This window comes from Lolium rigidum, chromosome 7, assembly GCF_022539505.1.
Source record: "Lolium rigidum isolate FL_2022 chromosome 7, APGP_CSIRO_Lrig_0.1, whole genome shotgun sequence".
NCBI lineage: Eukaryota > Viridiplantae > Streptophyta > Magnoliopsida > Poales > Poaceae > Lolium > Lolium rigidum.
Genome location: NC_061514.1, coordinates 52900245 through 52918977, shown reverse-complemented (window position 1 = coordinate 52918977; position 18733 = coordinate 52900245). Strand labels below are relative to the sequence as shown.

The 18733-nt window shown below is 49.7% G+C and overlaps 3 protein-coding genes across 3 annotated transcripts; 1 reads left to right on the top strand and 2 right to left on the bottom strand.

The window, feature by feature from the left end:
* Positions 1–1311: 1311 nt before the first annotated feature.
* Positions 1312–3898, bottom strand: LOC124675241 (pentatricopeptide repeat-containing protein At1g79490, mitochondrial). Its single transcript, XM_047211308.1, has one exon. The coding sequence runs from the start codon at positions 3896–3898 to the stop codon at positions 1568–1570; it is 2331 nt and encodes a 776-aa protein (XP_047067264.1). The 3' UTR covers positions 1312–1567.
* Positions 3899–4087: 189 nt separating this feature from the next.
* LOC124675244 lies at positions 4088–5369 on the top strand. Its single transcript, XM_047211310.1, has 3 exons — positions 4088–4205; positions 4659–4775; positions 4877–5369. The coding sequence occupies exons 2-3, from the start codon at positions 4679–4681 to the stop codon at positions 5101–5103; spliced, it is 324 nt and encodes a 107-aa protein (XP_047067266.1). The 5' UTR covers positions 4088–4205; positions 4659–4678; the 3' UTR covers positions 5104–5369.
* Positions 5370–6109: 740 nt separating this feature from the next.
* On the bottom strand, positions 6110–8361 carry LOC124675243 (zinc transporter 3-like). The gene is made up of 3 exons (XM_047211309.1): positions 7713–8361; positions 7005–7154; positions 6110–6512 (listed from the first exon to the last, which is right to left on the bottom strand). Exons 1-3 carry the CDS (start codon positions 8340–8342, stop codon positions 6207–6209), a joined length of 1086 nt encoding a protein of 361 aa, XP_047067265.1. The 5' UTR covers positions 8343–8361; the 3' UTR covers positions 6110–6206.
* Positions 8362–18733: the final 10372 nt, after the last annotated feature.

Below are 18733 nucleotides of genomic sequence, written 5' to 3'. Positions count from 1 at the left end.
GTTTATGGACGGAGGGAGTACTATTCTTGCTTTACCAAAGTGTCCCGGTTGTTCTTTTCAATAGTACTTTTGCAATTAATCTGAGCCGTTCTTTTCATTGCTTATGTCTAGCTAATTTTTAGATGGAAGGTTTGAAGTGAGCCCAATTTTAAATTAACGAAGTCATTAACAGGCTAAGAGTACAACATGTATCACTGCTAGGGAGACCAGCTTACAATGAAAACACATAAAGAGAAGAGAACAGTACTAAAAAAAAAAAGAGAACCACTGCTAGAAGCAAACGGCTTGTTGGCTTCATCCTCAAGATAACTTGACCCCGGGGAACGTCGCTGGATTGGGAGCAAACCTTCAACGGAGTCCGTGCACCTCCATCTTCATGTCACACTACTCCAAGCCGCACGAAGACCACTAGCCAGAAGCATCAACACTCGTAAGGAATTTAAGGAAACACCTTCAAGAAGGAGGCGACACCGTAATGTTGTCGCTGCCTGACCCAGAGGGTCTAGGGTTTCACCCAAGTTCTAGGACACTGATGAAGTAAGAAAGAGAGGTTCAACATCGACGCCTCCGAGGAGGGGAATGGCACCCATGAGCGTCAATGAACTGGGCAAGGCTTTCGCCCAAAGCCTTCTAACTTCTTCATCACAATGCCGCCAAAACATGAGGAAGTTGCAGTGATGACCAACCGCTACAATGGACAATCCCGTCACTGGAGGACGCGAAGATAGACCAAAAACAGGGATCTTCTTCTCCCAAGGTCCAACGGATGACAACGGAAAGAGGGGAAGGCACGAGAGTCGAAATTGGACTAGATCCTTGTAGCTAGGCGCCGGCTCCGACCAAATCCCATTCTTCAACCTCACTCTGGCGGTCTTCCTAGTCTGATCTTTGTGACAATCTGTACTGTGATCGAACAGGCGGCAAGAGTCTGACCGGAAGCTGCATGGCGAACATCAGAGAGACGCAGGAGATGCTCGACTTTGCTGCCGGGAACAGCGTGACTGCGGACGTCGAGGTGAATGTGGCCATGGAGAGCCTGGCCAAGGGCGATGTCAGGTACCGCTTCGTCATCAACATTGGCAACACCTTCAGCTCGCTGGCCTCGGCTATGTAGCATATCTACCTGCGAGACCAGTGGCCGAATCCAGCAAAAAAAACACCTGATCCCTGCTGGTGCAAATAAATGCAGCAAGTGATATGATTGTTCTTAACCTATCTTGATTTAGTGTTGTAACTTTGCATATACATTGTGTAACACTATGATATGAGGATGGATTCTCTGAGACGGCAAGAATTGGAGATAACAATGCAGTATGTAACATCTGTTTTCATATAAATAAGATGAAATTCAATAATTACATGCCACAAACATGTGTGAGCTCTCAGTCTCACTTCACTACAGGAAACATTTGCATTATCTCTTTCTAACAATTATGGTACCATAAACCATTTGAATTTTGCATTGTTGTACACGTACAAACAGAGAGGGAAGAGTGAGAATCCTCACGCTTTGGCAAAAAACTACAGTATACAGTATGCTACGGTTTGTGCACAGAAACTCGCACCATCACCGTGGCATGCCAAGGGGCCTAGGGAGGGACAGAGACCGGACCTCTGGTGCTGAGCTAGGGAACATAACGTTGAGCTTGTGCATCAGGACGTCTGACTTGGACGGTATCTCGTTGAGCAGGAACTGCTGCACAATTGGCTTCTTAAACCACTCGAGCACTGAGTCCCCAGGTGCCCGCAGGACAACCTTACTTACCTCGAATGGCGACTCCAGTGATGCTAGCACCTGGGCCACCACCATCTTGAGCGTCGGCCCTGTCACCAGCTTGATGCGACGCGGCACGACTCCGTAGTAGAGCATCCGCTTCCTGAATCGGTGGAGCGTGTGCACTGTCGCGATGAGCGCTGCTCCCACAGAAAGGTTCCGGATGTCCAGGGACCAGGCGATGTGCTGGTCAAAAACGATGGCCTTGGGGAACAGCTTATTCTCGTAGGCGACCTTCCAGACGCATCGTGCACGGTTCATCTGCCCCATGAGCACCAGATAGTTGAGGAGCACGTTCACAAAGTACCTCGCCGCATTCTCCTCATTTTCATAGTCGATGCCCTGAAAGAATTCACGGACAAAGGAGAGCACGGGCTTCTTGCGCTGCTCAGGCCCAGTGAACAACCCGCACATGAAGTCATGCGCCTTGTGCCTGCTCACGCTCAGGATGTTCATGATTGCGCGTTCGCTGTCCTCATCCTGGCACCGCACCAAGTGCGCGAGGATGGAGGTGTAGAGTATCATGTCCACCTTCGCCGCCGCACCAACATACGTCTCGAGCAGAGGACGTGCCGAGTCATACAGCCCCATCTTCATGCAAGACTCGAAGAGCTGCCTGATGATGAAATTATTGGTCCGTATCCCAGCAGAGCCCATGAACCGCAGCCACTTGAGTGCGAGCTCCGTTGACCCATCCTTGATGTAAATCATCAGCAGGTCACTCGCAGTCACCTCGATTGGGAACCCTGACGCCTTCATCTCAAGCAACACTTTTGCAGCCAAATCCAGTAGCCTCTTGTTCGCCAGCATCGTCAGCAACGCTGTAAATGTGCTCAGCCCCGGCCTTGTCCCTGCATTTGCCATCGAGTGGTACATCCGCATTGCAATATCCACCTGCCCTGCTGAAGCATGCATTTCGACCAGACAAGCATATGTGGCAGGAGTAGGGAAGAAGCCGGACTTCTCCATGTCTCCAAACAACTTGGCAGCGACGTCCAGCCTCCCTGACCGTGCATTCGCCTCGACCACCATGGTGTACAACCCAAAGCTTGGCCGGAGCCCTCCTCGCCTCATCTCCTCCCAAAGCTCCATCCCGGCATCGAGCTTCCCAGCCTTCACGAGCCCCTCCACCATGGCCGTACTCACTGCCGTGCTCACCCTGTGCCCCACCGCCACCATCTCCCGGTACATTCCCATCGCTGCGTCGAGCCTCCCGGACTTGGCCAGCACGTCCACCATCGTGCTGTACACTGCCGGTGACGCAGGCCCGACCCCATCCCTCTGCCTCATTTCATCAAACAGCTTCCGTGAGGCGTCGATCCTGCCGGCGCGTGCCAGCGCAGGCACGGCAAGCTCGTAAGTGCCCTTGTCGAGCGCGCAGCCACATACCGACATTTCATCGAGCACCTCGAAGGCCTTGAAGGCGAGCCCCCTGGTGAGCAGCAGCGAGAGGAGGGCGTTGCAGGCGGGCGTGGCGAGGCCGCGGAAGCCGGCGTCGCGGAGGCGCTTGAAGCAGTAGAAGGCGGGCTCGAGGAGGCCGTGGGTGGCGAGCGCGGAGACGACGGCGTTGAGGGTCCTGGGGAATGCGGCGGGGTCCGGGTGCGCGAGCGCGTCGTCGAAGAGGGAGAGGATGTCGGAGGAGTGGGTGGACGGCGGGAGGCGCGCGGCGACGAGGGAGGAGAGGGCGTCGGAGGGCGCGAACCAGGGCTGGGTGCGCGCCCAGGCGACGAGGGAGAGGAGCGGGACGGGGTCGGAGGCCGGGAGCGAGCTGGCGGCGAGGAGGAGCAGCGCCGGGTCCGGCGGGGACGGGAGCGCGGAGAGCGCGGCGGTGAGGGACGGCCCCGAGCGGAGGCGCAGCGCGAGCGCGGCGAGGCGGGCCGCCGCGGCGGGGCGAGGGAGTGGGTGCGCGGAGGTGCCGGAGAGGATGGTGGGCTCGGCGCCTGGTACTGCGGGGCGCGCACCCGGCGCGGACGAGAGGACCTCCCCCGTCTCGTCCAGGTAGTCGACCGTGTCCGTCCACTCGGCGCCCGGCGGCGGGTCGGATGAGAGGCGGCGTGGCGCGAGCGAGCGGGGCAGCGCCGCCGCCCGGCGGCGGAGGTGGGGGAGGCCGGCGCGGAGGAGCATGGATTCTTTCGGCGGCGTCTCGGCCCTTCCCCTTGGGCTGCCTCTCGGACTAGTTGCGGACTTTCGATAGACGAAGCGGGCCACGGGCTACATGTGAAACTGGTATAGCCCATGGCCCATTGTGCCCGGCCCATGAGAATCACGCGAGTAAAGTCACACATCTCCGCACGTCAGACAGATGGTCTTCTTCTCTGGCTTGTTCTTCATTGTCCCTGCGACGCGCATCCCCAGATCGCCTTCTCTCCTTACCCTGGTGCGAGGGCAGGCCGTGCTCGCGTCGTCCGCGCCAAATCCTCCCCGCAGTCAAGTAATCCTCGTCCTCTTCTCTGGCAGCCCGTGATTAATTTGGGCGCTTGCTTGGAGTTCATGCTTCTGCCGCCGAGTTGGAATCACTTTTAGATTGATGGAATTAGGTGCTCGATTAGATGAATGGGCAGTAATCTTATGCCGCAGCTAAAATTTTGCATGGGATACGAGCAATAGCAAGGCGATTTTGTTTTCTTTTTAGGGGTTTGGAACAGGGTTCATACGCAAAGCTCACAAAGCAACCAAACAACATTTTTTAACCTACTAGTATAGCTGTATAGGCAGGGGAAGCATACTACCTTTTCGTGGTTTAAGTCTCTAGTTTATAATATAGTGATTCTGTTCATTGCTTGGCCTCATCAGCCCATAAACCATAACCAGCTTGCAGAGTCATATCTTTCCCAGCAGTTAGCTTTTTTACTCATAGTTCCTTCTTTATCTTGAACTGTATCAGCATTCCCGTTAGGAGAAGCGATGTCGACAGTGATCACAAAGTTCGCGGTTACGTCTATGCTGATGTGGATGGTCCCAGTTGCAATCGTCTATGGATTTAACCACCAGATCTTTCCAGGTATGACTGCTTTCCCTTCTACATTATGCTGTTCTTCATATTTTTATACAGAATCGAACCACACGCATTCATAAGAGGATGACGTTTTACTCATTGGTCAGGTGTCGGCCAGCTTTCGCCCTCGGCGCAGACCTTGGCCAGTGGATTCCTCGCTGTCATCTCGGTCAACCTGGTGATCGGCTTTTACATATACATGGCCATGAAGGAGACTCCCCATCAAGAGCCGCAGCCTGACCCTACCTTTCTGGCGAACGCCAAAGCGAGCATCAACCAGCCTACATCTTCGCAAGTGAGTGACGATTCCCATGGGAAGGGAAAGGTGGAGTAGGCAGTAGGGCACCTTCACTTGGTTTTTTGTCCCCTTGATGCACATGCTATCAGGAATCAATTGTGTTATGTGTGCTTATGTAATAGTAAGCGTGTCCTTTTAGTTTGATGGATGTAGTTGCTGAATCTTTTCAGAACTGGAGGTATATTGTGATGAATCTTGTGTACCAGTTATCAGTAGGTACTGTGTTCAACTTGTTAATTTTGTTACGATGTTGAGAAAGACCACTCTTGTGATCATAATCGAGAATCTACTTTCACTGATTATGTCTGTTATTCTTAGCACATATTTTATGCAGACTTATCTCACTTGTTTCCTTTGTATGCCATATACTCGATATTTTATAAACAAAACAGTGAATTTCTTGGGAATAGCTACTGTTGAGCTAAATTGTTCTTAGTTATTAAATAAGGAGTATTTGTGAACAATCAGTGGAACTGGATAAGACAGGTCATTGTTTGACAATGGATATTGTTTTTGTGTCACGAAACAAAATAGGATCTTGATATATTGTCGTTCATTTCGGGAAGGACTTGAGTCTTATCTAAAGCTTTGTCCTATCCCAGATATGAGTGACCATGGATCAATAGCTCCAGTAGCACTTCACTCTTCTGTGTGTTGCATGTGTTTTTCTCCCAGGAGCATATGCAATTGCGGATAAATTGTGTAGACCTTAAGATCTTATTGAAAATTTATATCTGTGGTGAAGCTTTGAACTCTCCTGTCAAGTATTCTGGAAAGTAATTTTCTTACTAATGATCTAAACAAACTAGCCTGTTTTGTTGCTTCCGGATGATAGAAAAACTGTGCCTGCTGATTCTGTTAATTGTGTGATATGTGGGACTCGGCTTGTCTAAATAGAAAGTTCAAAACCTACTGTATAACTAATCACTTGCATGACTTAGGATTTATGGCTGGCATTCATACAACCTCATACAATTGTGTAAATGGAGAATATCCAAGAGTAACCTATTTTGAGACTTAGAAAATTCATGGAATTGTCAAGTCTGCACCAATGGATTATTATTCTGATAGAATGGAGAGCTCCACTGGATACTTCCAACTTTAGCAGGACATAGTAATACTAGTAGAAATATGGAGATCTATGCCCATATGGCTAGCATGGACATGATCCCTGCACCTAGGAAAAGTGCAAGATATGTCATCAGCTGAAGCTTTGTGTTTGTCTGTAGCTTTGGGTTATTGAAATCTGTTGCTAGAAGGTCAACTAGGGACATGTAGATCAAAATCCCTGCCGATGCTGAGTTGAAGACTCCCTCGATAATGAAGGCAGTAGAGCTATGCACATTATAGCTAGATGAAATTGCAATCCCTAGCACAATGCCCACAGGTGCAGTCAGGGAGAAAAACGTTGCCATGATGATGGTTGCCCTTACCTTGAAATTAGCCTGCAGTGAGAAGTAAAGATCAATGATGTTAACCTTTGTTGCTGTGGCACTATATACAATTAGTTCTTTATCCTCTGCAATCATTTGTTTGCTTTCTTGAACATCTTTGCTATCTTATGACAAAATAGTATGTCCTTAGTCCATATAAGAGTCTATCTGCTGACCACATTTGTTACTTTGTGTTCTTCCCTGAAGATTTAATGATCAATAGCTCTTGGATGCATTGTGTTGATTTTTTGGAAGAAAATTATCAATGTTGTTTAATGCCTGTGATGTGTCAAGTTATTATCAGGTCTTATTTTAACTCCATATTATCTTTGTCTCTTGTTTTCCTCCCCTTCTGTGAGTCATAAATATTCTGATATGTTGGTTTGGAATTGTCTTTTTGAGCAAGTTGTAGCTTCGTGGTATCTTAGTCTAAAAAAGAAATAGACAAAACAAATTAGGTTCTTATCAGATACCTAGTATCTTAGTTTTAGTACAAGCAGGTACCTGTACAATGCAACCACCCAAGCCTATGCCTTCAAAGAACTGATGGAAGCTAAGGGCACCGACCAGAGGCCTGATGGTGGATGGCCTCACAGATGCTCCTAAGGACACCCCAATGATCACCGAATGCACCAAGATTCCCAGCTCTAGAACCTGCATGATGATATATTTGTTATTTAAAGAGGGATTCACTGGTTCTTCAAAATACTTGGAGAACAAGGTGTGGAGGAACTCAATTCTTAGTTCGAAGAGGAAAAGTTTGTCTTAAAGAAGTAAAGCACATAATGCCAGACCTGTCGAATAGGTATTGATCTCAGTACCCTGTCCCTGACCCTGTTTGTTTGTGTGTTATGGAAAGGTTTCTGAAGAGATGCAAAAGTGATTTTGGAGAATTCTTTAACATGCCACTATGCCTTTTGGTTTCACCCTGAAACTGTAATCTTCGAACTAGTATTTGTTTGCGATGGTCATTGTTGATAAACGTTTTGTTAGAGTGAGTTATTTTGGAACATTATGTGCTACTTTAATCTTATTATCTGCATGTTAATGAAAAGTTAATACATTGCTTGATTCTTTTGAAAGTTACTTCTTTCATGCTCCCGTCAATTTCAGATTCACTATTTTTCTGGTACACAGGAAGTTATGGAACAAAGCAACCATTACTGCTGCAAGTGTCAGGGATTCCTATGAGCTCTGAGTGGCTGCTCTTACCTGAGACACCACCCTGTGCCGGATTGTGTCAGCTATTGAAGCCTCCTCTGGTGAGCTGATGGTCACCACCTCACCATGTGAATGGCCCTGCGTATGCACATGCACATGATCGGTCCTCCCTTCCTCGTCTCCAGCACGCTCAGGTATGTCGATGCTGTCAACAGGCTGTGCCTTACTGACGTGAGAGCGCCGGTAGTACCCAGCAGCCAGCGAGTCTATGACCATTGTGGCCATTGCTGCAGTCATCGCCACAAGACCCGCGAAAGGGAAGCTGTTCCTACTGCCGCCACCTTTGTGGAGGCATGGGGACGTGAAGCTGTCGAACGCCGCTGGCAGAATGTGCACCATGCCGGTGGCAAGGATGACGCCAGCCGCAAACGCCTTGACAGCGAAGAAGATGTCGCCGTCAGAGCGCAGCGCGGCCATGGAGCGGCCAAGCACAGGCACCAGCACGCCAGCCGCCCCCGCAGTCAGGATGGACGCGATGGCGACCAGCTTCAGCTTCGTCGCGCCCTGCTTGTCCACCCCGTCTGTGGCTGTAGTGCAGTCGCAGCCGCCGCTGGCTGCAGCCTGCTGCGCAAACAAGAGGAGCCATGGAAGCGCTTGCAAGGTATGCTTGATAGCCAACATGGTGCTGATTATGTCTGAATGTGACGTGTCCCCTTGTCTATTCTGGTGTGGCCTGCAGGGAGATAGATAGATGGAACCAATTCTGTGGGTACTTTATATAGGAAGGGTTGCGGTGATGAGAGCTGTTGTCCTTTGTCCAGGTGGGGTCTGATACTTCCAAAGTCCCCTATGGCCATGTGTCACTGACCTCGGTACGAAGTGTCGTTGATGCTTGATACTCGAACGACATGGTATCCGTAAACTGGATTCTCTGCACTTTCGAGACTTGTTTTCCATACAGATCCGCAGACTATGTTGAAACTTGTTCTCATCCATGATCATCAGCTTCAGCTCTCTGAAATCTGGTCCAGCGCCGTATCGCCTTGTTGTCGTGCCTCATCGCCGATCACTGGATGGGCGAAGGCGTGATACTGCCTGATACTACTATTATAACCCTGAGAAATCCAGAGAGGGTATGAGAAGTAAGGCATGTTTGGCCGATGGTGGCTGTGGGAGGACCTGGTTTGCTTTCTGGTCGGTTTAGTGCAGCGTTGACATGATGGTGTCATCGGCCAGTCAGATTAGACACTTCCCAGCCCAGGTGATTACCCTTTCAGGGCTCTGTGGACTGGATTGAGAGAGAGGCTATGCGGTTGCGTCTGATCATTGGTGGAGATAAAAAGAAAAATTCAAGGCCCATAGCTTCTGTTTAGCTGTGCGCTTTCGGTGCTGGTTGAAGGTAAGTTAAAGCCTTAAAGGTGAGGAATTTGTCAAGTTGTCGTTGCAAAAGAAACTGAAATACTGCCTCCATTCCAAATTAGGAAAGAAGCCGCCCCAACTAATTTCGAATGGGCAAACTTATGATTCAAACCCAAGCAACTGTGAAACCTGAAGAATCAGAAGGCAGAGATCCCACGAAATCCAGCCGATAGGATCTCGGTTGAACTTGTTGGGTGCCCTGTTCACCAGTGGACGTCTCAGTGAGCCACTTACCTGTACGAGGGGGGCGAATATGCATGCCATGTCATGTACTGTCGTTGGGGTCTTTAACTGCCGTTGTCTTGGGTCACAATCATGACGATGTGGGATAGTTCCACTAACCTTGGGAGACAACCTTGTGAGCACAGCCGAGGTGTTCTCCTCCTCCCAATCCAGAGTTGAAAAGATAGAGAATCTGCCTAGCTAGATAGGGAGGAATCTATCTAAGTGCACACCAAACACGAGCCATCGAACCCTGGCCGGAAAATTGAGAAAGAAAGAAAGAAGGCGGGGCTAGCTTATGTGCCAGCAATCATCGACCCAACACAAACAGGGACGGGGCTACTTGCCTTGCAATTGGGTGTGTGTTCTTGGTGGGTGTCGCCGCCATGGATCAGGTACTCAGCAGTAGGATTGATGTGTACATGCAAGGGAAAGGCACCAGGGTTTTCAGGATTGATGTGAACTCCACTCGTGGGTTCTACTGTTGGCAAGCATCTATACATCGGCAAGAATGCTTCCTGTGATTGATCGATCTCGTGGAGAGACAACTCCAAAGCCATTTCTGTCTCTTTGATCCATCATCACTGGAGGAAATTTGAGTGCATCAAGCAGATGCAGAGGTACATATATCAACTCCTACAGTTGAAAACCGTGACCATCTGCCCGAACTAGCGTTTGGCCTAAAGTTCCGAGGCAGATACATGTATCTTCTCCACGCAATAGCAAGGCGACTGACCGATGGCCGACGCACTGGCTACCTAGCCAGGGTGAAAAGGTTAGTGGAGAAGGCGGTGCAGGACAGCAGCGTTCATGGGTTAAGAAAACGTAGGTGGTGGTCCTTTGGCTTGAACAACATCCATCAACAGAAGAAGCAACATACGCAGCGGATCAAGGAAGCCAATAATGCTCGTAATAGGATCCACGATGGTGCACTGACCCCACAACTGTTCCGTTCGTGCTCACATGTTGCAGAACCATGCGCAAGAGAATCACATATGCAAAAGTTTTGGTGTAACTAAAGGACTCCCAGGATTGATCACTAAGTGTTCAGTCGTGTCGTTGGCTTTGGGGCCGTGTACTATTGTGGCCCTCTTTCTTCTCGGGCCAAGGCCTGGTTATATTGTTTGGCCCAACTACCAAACGCTTGCTAAACGGGCTTGGCCTACCACGCTTGCTAAACGTGCTCGGCCCAATCTACCCGCCATGTGCGGCAGCTGAATTGGGCGGAGAATAGGTTTCGCCATATGAGACTCTTTCCTATTGGTTTCACCATCAGCAAGAGTGGAAGATGGAACATCGAAATGCGAACCCTGGCCGCTTTGGTGCTTTAGGGGGAGGAAAATGACGGGAGCCTTCGTCTGATCTTTCACATGCTCCACCAATCTCTACCAATTTGTCTTGTGGCAGAGGTAAATTCAGATCAATGGTTGGTTTGTAGATTAGGTTTCTTAGATGTTAGGTTTATGTGTCTTTGGTGAGGTTTGAATGGCGTGGACAAAGTGCATGACGCGGGAGGTCATGACGACAAGACCATTCACACCCACAAGCACCGCCTCTCGGATCGTGACTTCGGTACCCGCCTCGCCGATCTGGCCTTGTCACCTGCCTCGCTTCTCTTGGTCTCGCTAGCCGCTGACATGCTTGCACAGGGAACCTCTCGCCTTGCCTCGGTGCCTTTCGAAATTGTTGCATATGCCAAGGCTAGCCAAGCTGGGTGGGAGCTCTACCGCCTAAGATTCCCGTCTCCAAGGTCCCCACCACTCCCTTCTGCCCAACGCGCGGACATGACTCACGCGGCCCTCGACTTGCCACCCGCGTCTCCTGCTACACTGCCCACGACCACTGTGGTGTGCATTGACAACGATCAAATGTAGGATGCGGTTCCACCCATTGCTCGGGTCGGGATCGATCGTGGAAAAGATGGCTTGCCTGTGGCGGTGGAGGACCTCTACGACAAGCATGCAAATGCGCTTATGCCTTTGCCACCTCTCATGCCTTGCATGTCACCATTGGAGCCGGTCGGAGATGGTGCCACCCCTCAGCCCTCGTCCATCTCCATGGTCGCCAGCGTCGGAGATGGTTTGGCATAGACTTCGACTAGGATCTAAGCCGTAGATGCCGGCGCTGAACAAAGTTGTCTTGGAATTCCACTCGAATATGGGCTTGCCAAAGCCTAACTCGGCGGGACTTGCTCGCCAAGATTACTAGGAGCTGATCCAGAAGACCCCTTTGCATGAGGCTTCCGTGGAATCCATTTGGGCCTTTTTCCAGCTTGCGAGCGCACATGCCAATGTGGCAGAGGCGGGTGGGTCGGGAACCCAGTAGCTGGTTGACACGAGCCTCATCGTTGCAACCTCCTAGTCATGTCATCCTGATGTCCACCCCCTCGCCGTGTTCTTCTCCATTCCACTACCATCTATGTTACAATCGTCTCTTACTTTTGCATAGTTTGTACTACCTGCTTCAAAAACTACATCGAGGAGGACTTGTTTCCTTCCCCGTGATCCCCCCGCGTCTTCAATACGGCTTCGCTTTGCGGATTTGACCATAAATGGATGATCTCGTCTCTCGAAGTTAATGTGCATTCATCAAAACTCGGACTATCCACGACAACTTCATGTGTGTCCGTGGGGTCAGCAGGTGTTTCCACTCTAACAAGTCCCATGCACTACTCGTCAAGCTTGATATTGCCAAAGCCTTTGATAGTGTGCGTTGCGATATCCTTTGAGCTCCTACACCTCAGTGTCCTAGACTCTTGCCGTTTTTGGATCACCAGAATGCTCATTTCCTCGACCTCGAGAGTTCTTCTGAACGGCATCCTCGACTCACCAATTATCCATAGAAGAGGTCTCCTCATAGGAGACCCGTTGCGTTCCTGCTTTTTGATTTGGCAATCGACCCCCTTCACTCGCTATTGCACCATGCGATGGAGGCGAATATCTCGATGCCATTGCCTAGCAGATTCCCCAAGCTCAGAATTTCGATGTATGCGGATGATGCGGTTATTTTGCTAAAGACGATCACAGAGGACGTCGGGAATTTGGTAGACATTCACGCCAACTTTGGTCAGGTCACTTTCCTTTGCACCATTATTGCCAAGAGCATTATTTCACCCACCAAATGGGAGAGCATGGACCTAGGCTTCATCCTTCATGATTTCTAAGCCGCAAAAGTTGAATTTCCAATCATATTTCTAGGGATCCGTATCGTCCTTGGGCGCTTGAGGATGGTGGACATTCAACCAATCATGGGAAAAACTTAAAATGAGGTTGCTACATGGCAAGGCCGTTCAATCATAACTCACGTTCTCACAACCTTCCGGCTTAGCAAGAGTTCCATCAATACCTTCACGAAGAAGTCCCTTAGAAGCTCTATGTGGGCGGCCAAGGACGGTCTCCGGTGGACAATGCAAGGTCAACTAGGCCACGACTGCCGCCCCAAAAATCTAGGGGCGGTGGCTCGAAATCCTGGACACAAAAAGTTGCGAGAGCTCTTCGTCTTCATTGGCTCTGGCCCCAGCGGAAGTACCCTCATAATCCTTGGGTAGCCCTGCCAGCCCGTGTGATGATATGGACTATCAACTCTTCGACACATGCACCACGATAACCTAGGTAGTTGGATCTACTTCAAAATTCTGAAAATCAAACGTGGTCCATGGCAGGGAGTATTTATCGCAGGTTCAATGAATATAGATAGATTTTACCATAAAGGAAACATATCGTCTTACTTCCAGCCACCTGTTCTAAACCTAGCCGTCTCCTCCACCTTTTCCTCTTCCATCAGTCGGTTCCCCCTCCTCCTGTTGTCCTTGTCAGCCTCGGAAGGGATGGGAAACCCGAGCTATGAGTTGAAATTTGAACAAAAGTAGTGGTTTCAAGACATTAGGTTAGGGTTTTGTTAGCCATATTGTTTTTTCGCCTATGCGCCAATGGAGATGGCATCGTCTAAAATAAGTGATATTTGACTCTTTGTTCAAGGAGGAGATCTCCTTCCTGACATCAATGATGGTGTTGAAAGATTAAAATTCTATAGGTATGGTCTTTAGATCTTACTTCGTGAGATCAATTTTAGAATTTCTATCAAGGTTATCAAAAGGAGGATGGTGCTCGCAATTTTTGTCCCGGATGCTACGTTTTCGATGATGATGGTCCGTATAATCGTCTCCCATGCAATATCGATGAGGCGGTTTGGTTATTGTTCCCTAAAATATCAGTGTTGTTATTCTTGCCGATGATGGTTGATTACTTTAATGGTTACACATATGCTCATAGCTTTAGCATTATGGCTTAAATAAAAATTATGGGAGAAACTTGGAATGGTATTTACATGTCGATGGTTTGGTAGATATGTTAATTTTTATTTTAAACTTTATTTCATAATCGTTAAAGACAACTTATGTATCTCTACCATGTGCTATTCGCTACTATAAAATATGTCATGGTATTGATTATTAAAATATATCGATTTTACCCCGCATTTTTACTAAACCTGTGAGAGTATTTTGGGCCTACCATTCTCACGATTCATTACTTATCAATGTGTCATGCTAAATTAAACTTGCGTAATATATCCGATTCAGCATAGGATAGCACCGTGCACGCGCTTGCTAGGGCCCGACTCGGAGTGGTTGTGCGATGCTGCGGATCATATATACATGGCGTGCGACGTGCGCCGGCCGTCTCCCCAGACAGAACCACCGATCAACACCGCAAGAGTGCAAGACACAAGTACGGAGTATACTGTATACACACCATGGGAGCAGTTTTGTCCTCCGCCGCCGTCTGCCTAGTTCTCATAGCGACCTGGAAGTACACGCGACGGTGGTTGATGGCGCAAGACGCCGCATCAGCTGCCGGTTGGTCTGACCTTCCGGAGGACCTCCTGCTCATCGTCCTGGCGGCGCTGGATGTCCTCAACCTCATCAGCTCCGCCGCCGTCTGCACGTCCTGGCGCGACGCCTGCAACACCTTCGGCCTCCCCGTGCTGAAGCAAGCGCCCTGCCTCCTCTACGCGTGCGAACAGTATGGGTCCAACGACGCCGCTCTCTACTGTCCCTCCACCGACGCCACCTTCCGCGTCCCCTTCCCGGCCCCCCCGCACGACAAGAGGGGCTTCGTCTTCTCATGCAACGGCTGGGTGTTCGCCGCCGACGAGGTTGGCAACCCGTACATATTTAACCCTATGACAGGGGTTCAGGCTGCGCTTCCGCGGGTCCAAACGATCAATCCAGGCTGGTGGGATGATGAAGGCAAGCACGTCTTTGAGGCCGACGCCTCGAGGCCCTTTAACATCACCTGGGCACGACTCACGGAGTATTCTCGGGTTGCTATCTCTACCGCCACCGAGGTGATGGCGTGCACCGTCCTAATCGTGCATAGGCCAGAGTGGAGGCTCTCATACGCTAGGCCGGGTGACAAGGGGTGGACATTGCTCCCCGACATTAAGCCCTCCGTTGCCGACATTCTTTACAACGAGCGTGATGGCTTGTTCTACATCCTACATTATAATGGTTCCGTATTTACATTGGATCTCAATGGCCCTAAGCCGTCACTGATCAGGATCTTGCGTCCTGTTCTACAACATAGCGCATTTAGCATGTACCTTGCCCTCCAGCCATCAGGTGAACTCCTACAGGTGTGGAGGATGTGGCATCCCATAGATATGCCACTCAAGTATCGGTACACTTACCAAGAGGCTGTGAAGGATGCGCTCAAGCTCAAGGGTCGCATAGATTTCGTTGACGAAGATGACAACCAAGTGCACACGGAAGATATCATGAATGATCGAGAAATTGATGCGCCGCAGCTAGTTGACAACGACGAGGTTATCACAACCGAGCTCGTGGTCTTCAGGGTTGACATCAAGAAGAACAAGTTGGTGGAGCTAAGGGACATTGGAGACCAGGCGCTCTTCCTTGGGTTCAACGCTTCAATATGCGTTCCGACTAAAGACTTATTGAAGTTGGAACCAAACTGTGCATACCTCACGGACGACTGTGAGGAGTATAGCGAGAAGCTACGAAACGATCGGGTTGTCTGGAACATCAAGAAGAAGAGTATGGAGAAGCTTGATGATGTGTGGGCTTGCACCCATCCTTATCTACCTTTACCAGCCCCAATTTGGATCACACCTAGGTTCTAGATACTTGTTAGGGATAGAATTGCTAGAGTGTTGCAATGATTACAGGCCGGGTGAACTTAACTGTACCTGCTAGGGAAATTCAATATTTTAGTTGTCATACACAAAAGTTGCCAAGAATAGTCAAATATGTTTGAAAATTTTCTTATCTAAATTAACAAGTTTCCGTAACAAAGTATCTGTAAGTGTCTTTTGCTAGGACTTAGAACAATGTTTAGGCTGTGTACATACTGTCATGCATATTTTGCATTCTTTTTCATTTGATGATCTGGTGAGATGTTCTTCCGTGTAGATAAGTTGGACATGTTTATCGGTCATGGTATCCTATTCAAGTCTAATTGGTGTTTGTGTGCCAACATTGATCCAAGAAAAATGATTCTAATCACGCGAAAGAAACCCGAACCGAAAAAAAACAGGCGAAAACCTACCACCCTTGCTAAACGGGCCTGACCCAATCTTCCCGCACCGCCAAGTAGCGCCAGCATTGGGCGGAGAATAGGTTTCGCGGTATGAGCCTCTTTCCTATTGGTTTCACCATCGGGAAGAGTGGAAGATGGAACAGATGAATGCGAACCCTGAACGCTTTGGTGCTTTAGGGGAAGGAAGATGATGGGGCCATTTGTCTAATCTTTCGCATGCTCCACTGATCTCTAGCAATTTTCTTGTTGTGGGAGTAAATTCAGATCAATGGTTGTTTTGTAGATTCGGTTTCTTCGATGTTAGGTTTATGTGTCTTTGGTGACATTTCAATGGTGTGAGTGTTATCACCAGAATTTGACCGGATCAGAGGTGGGCCGCGATTGAAGATGGGCTTGAAAAATATACATGGAAGAAATACATGAATCGGCCTTATATGCAAAGTTTGGGCTAATTTGCCCGTGTATCTGTAATATAGTAGGATACGTGTCGGTTAGATAGAGTTTGGCTCGTGACCGGTTGGGATTATTCCAACGTTAGAAAGTCTACGGACTATAAATATGTATCTAGGGTTTATGAAATAAACAACAATCACGTTCACCACAAACCAATCTAGGCGCATCGCCAACTCCCTTGTCTCGAGGGTTTCTTCCGGGTAAGCATCATGCTGCCTAGATCGCATCTTGCGATCTAGGCAAGCACACGTTTATTCGCTGTTCATGCGTTGCTCGTATCGAAGCCTTGTTGATGGCGAGCAACGTAGTTATCATAGATGTTTTAGGGTTAGCATTGTTTCATCGTATCATATGCTTTCGTCCATGCAACCCTTAGACATCTAGCCGCCGTTACACCTATCTTGGGTGTAAGGGCGGCACCCCGCTAGATCATTATTTAGTAGATCCGATCCGTCATGATTGCTCCTTGTTCTTCAAGGATTAGTTTAATATCTGCATAGTTAGGCCTTACAAACGGGTTGAAGGATCCGAGTGGCGCGTAGGGTGTAGTTTGCTAGCCCTAGACAGGATGTTCCGAGGATCAACTTCGTGTTGGTTTTTAGGCCTTGTCTAGGGTCGGTTTACGATCACCGTGCGTGGCCGCCAGGCTCAATCACGAGTAGGATGTTCCGATTATGTGGTGAAAACCCTAAATCGTAGTAGGTCGTTTTAGCCTTATTTTGATCAAGCAGGACCACCATCTGATCGTACACCTCGTACGGATCATGGGTGGATCGGCTCCTTGAGCCGATTCACAGGACAACCCGAGAGCCGATCGAGGCTCGTATTTAATGTTTACATGTATGCCATGCAGGAAACTAAGCGAGGCACATCCAACACCTTCCCGACCGGTATAGGTCAGCCGGCACGCCCTTGCACCAGCATCGGACGTGCGTGCCGAGTCTTTGCGGGCCGTCGCTCGGAGGGACCAGGGCCAGCCGCAGTCCTGGGAGCCTCCCGGCTCTACAGTGTTGCCCGTCGCTGCTCGCCGGTGGGTTTCTGACCGCAACAGTGAGCAACGTGCACGACGCGGGAGGTCATGATGCCAAGACCATGCACAGCCACAATCGTTGCCTCTCAGATCATGACTTTGGCGTCCGCATCACCGATCCTAGCCTCCTCACTTCCCCCGCTGCTCCTGGCCTCGCCGGCCGGCCGACATGCTTGCCCCGGGCACCTCGCGCCTTGCCTCGGTGTCTCCCGACCTTGTTGCGATTGCCAAGGCTGCATAAGCTGGTTGGGAGCTCTACCGCCCGAGATCCCCGACTCCAAGGTCCCGGCCACCCTACTCGCCCGGCCGAACGGACACGACTCACGTCGCCCTTGACTTCCCATCCGCGTCTCCTGCTACCCCTCCCACAACGACCGTGGTGTGCATCGACAACGATCAAATGTAGGATGTGGCTCCACCCGTTGCTCGAGTCGTGATCGACCCGAGCCAAGATGCTTTCCTATGTTGGTAGAGGACCTCTTCGACAAGCCCGCAAATGCGGTTCCGCCTTTGCCGCCTCTCATTCCTTGCCCATCGGCAATGGAGCCGGGCGGAGACGGTGCCACCCATCAGCCCTCGCCGATAGCCAAGGTCGCTAAAATTTGATGTATGCGGATGATACGGTTATTTTTCTAAAGCCGATCGGAGAGGAATTCAGGAATTTGGCGGACATTGTCGCCAACTTCACCGGCCTTTGCACAAACATCGCCAAGAGAAGTATTGCACCCATCAAATGGGAGAGCCCCGGACCTCAACTTCATCCTTCATGATTTTCAAGCCGCGAAGTTGACTTTCCAATCATATATCCGGAGATCCCTATCGCCCTTGGGCGCTTAAGGAGGTGGAAATTCAACCAAACAAGGGCAAAAGATAAAATGAGGTTGTTGCATCGCAAGGCTGTTTCATCCTACATTAATTAAGTCAACGCTTTCATCCTACCTAACTCACGTTCTCACTACCCTCTGGCTTAGCAAGAGTTCCATCAACACCTTCACCAAGAAGTCCCTCATAAGCTCTATGTGGGCGGCCAAGGATGGTCTCTGGTGGACAATGCAAGGTTAACTGGGCCCGCGCATGCTTCCCCAAAAATCTAGGGGCGGTGGCTTGATGGCGTGTATTTCACACGTTCGTTGGGGAACCCCAAGAGGAAGGTATGATGCGCACAGCAGCAAGTTTTCCCTCAGAAAGAAACCAAGGTTTATCGAACCAGGAGGAGCCAAGAAGCACGTTGAAGGTTAATGGCGGCGGGATGTAGTGCGGCGCAACACCAGAGATTCCGGCGCCAACGTGGAACCTGCACAACACAACCAAAGTACTTTGCCCCAACGAAACAGTGATGTTGTCAATCTCACCGGCTTGATGTAACAAAGGATTAACCGTATTGTGTGGAA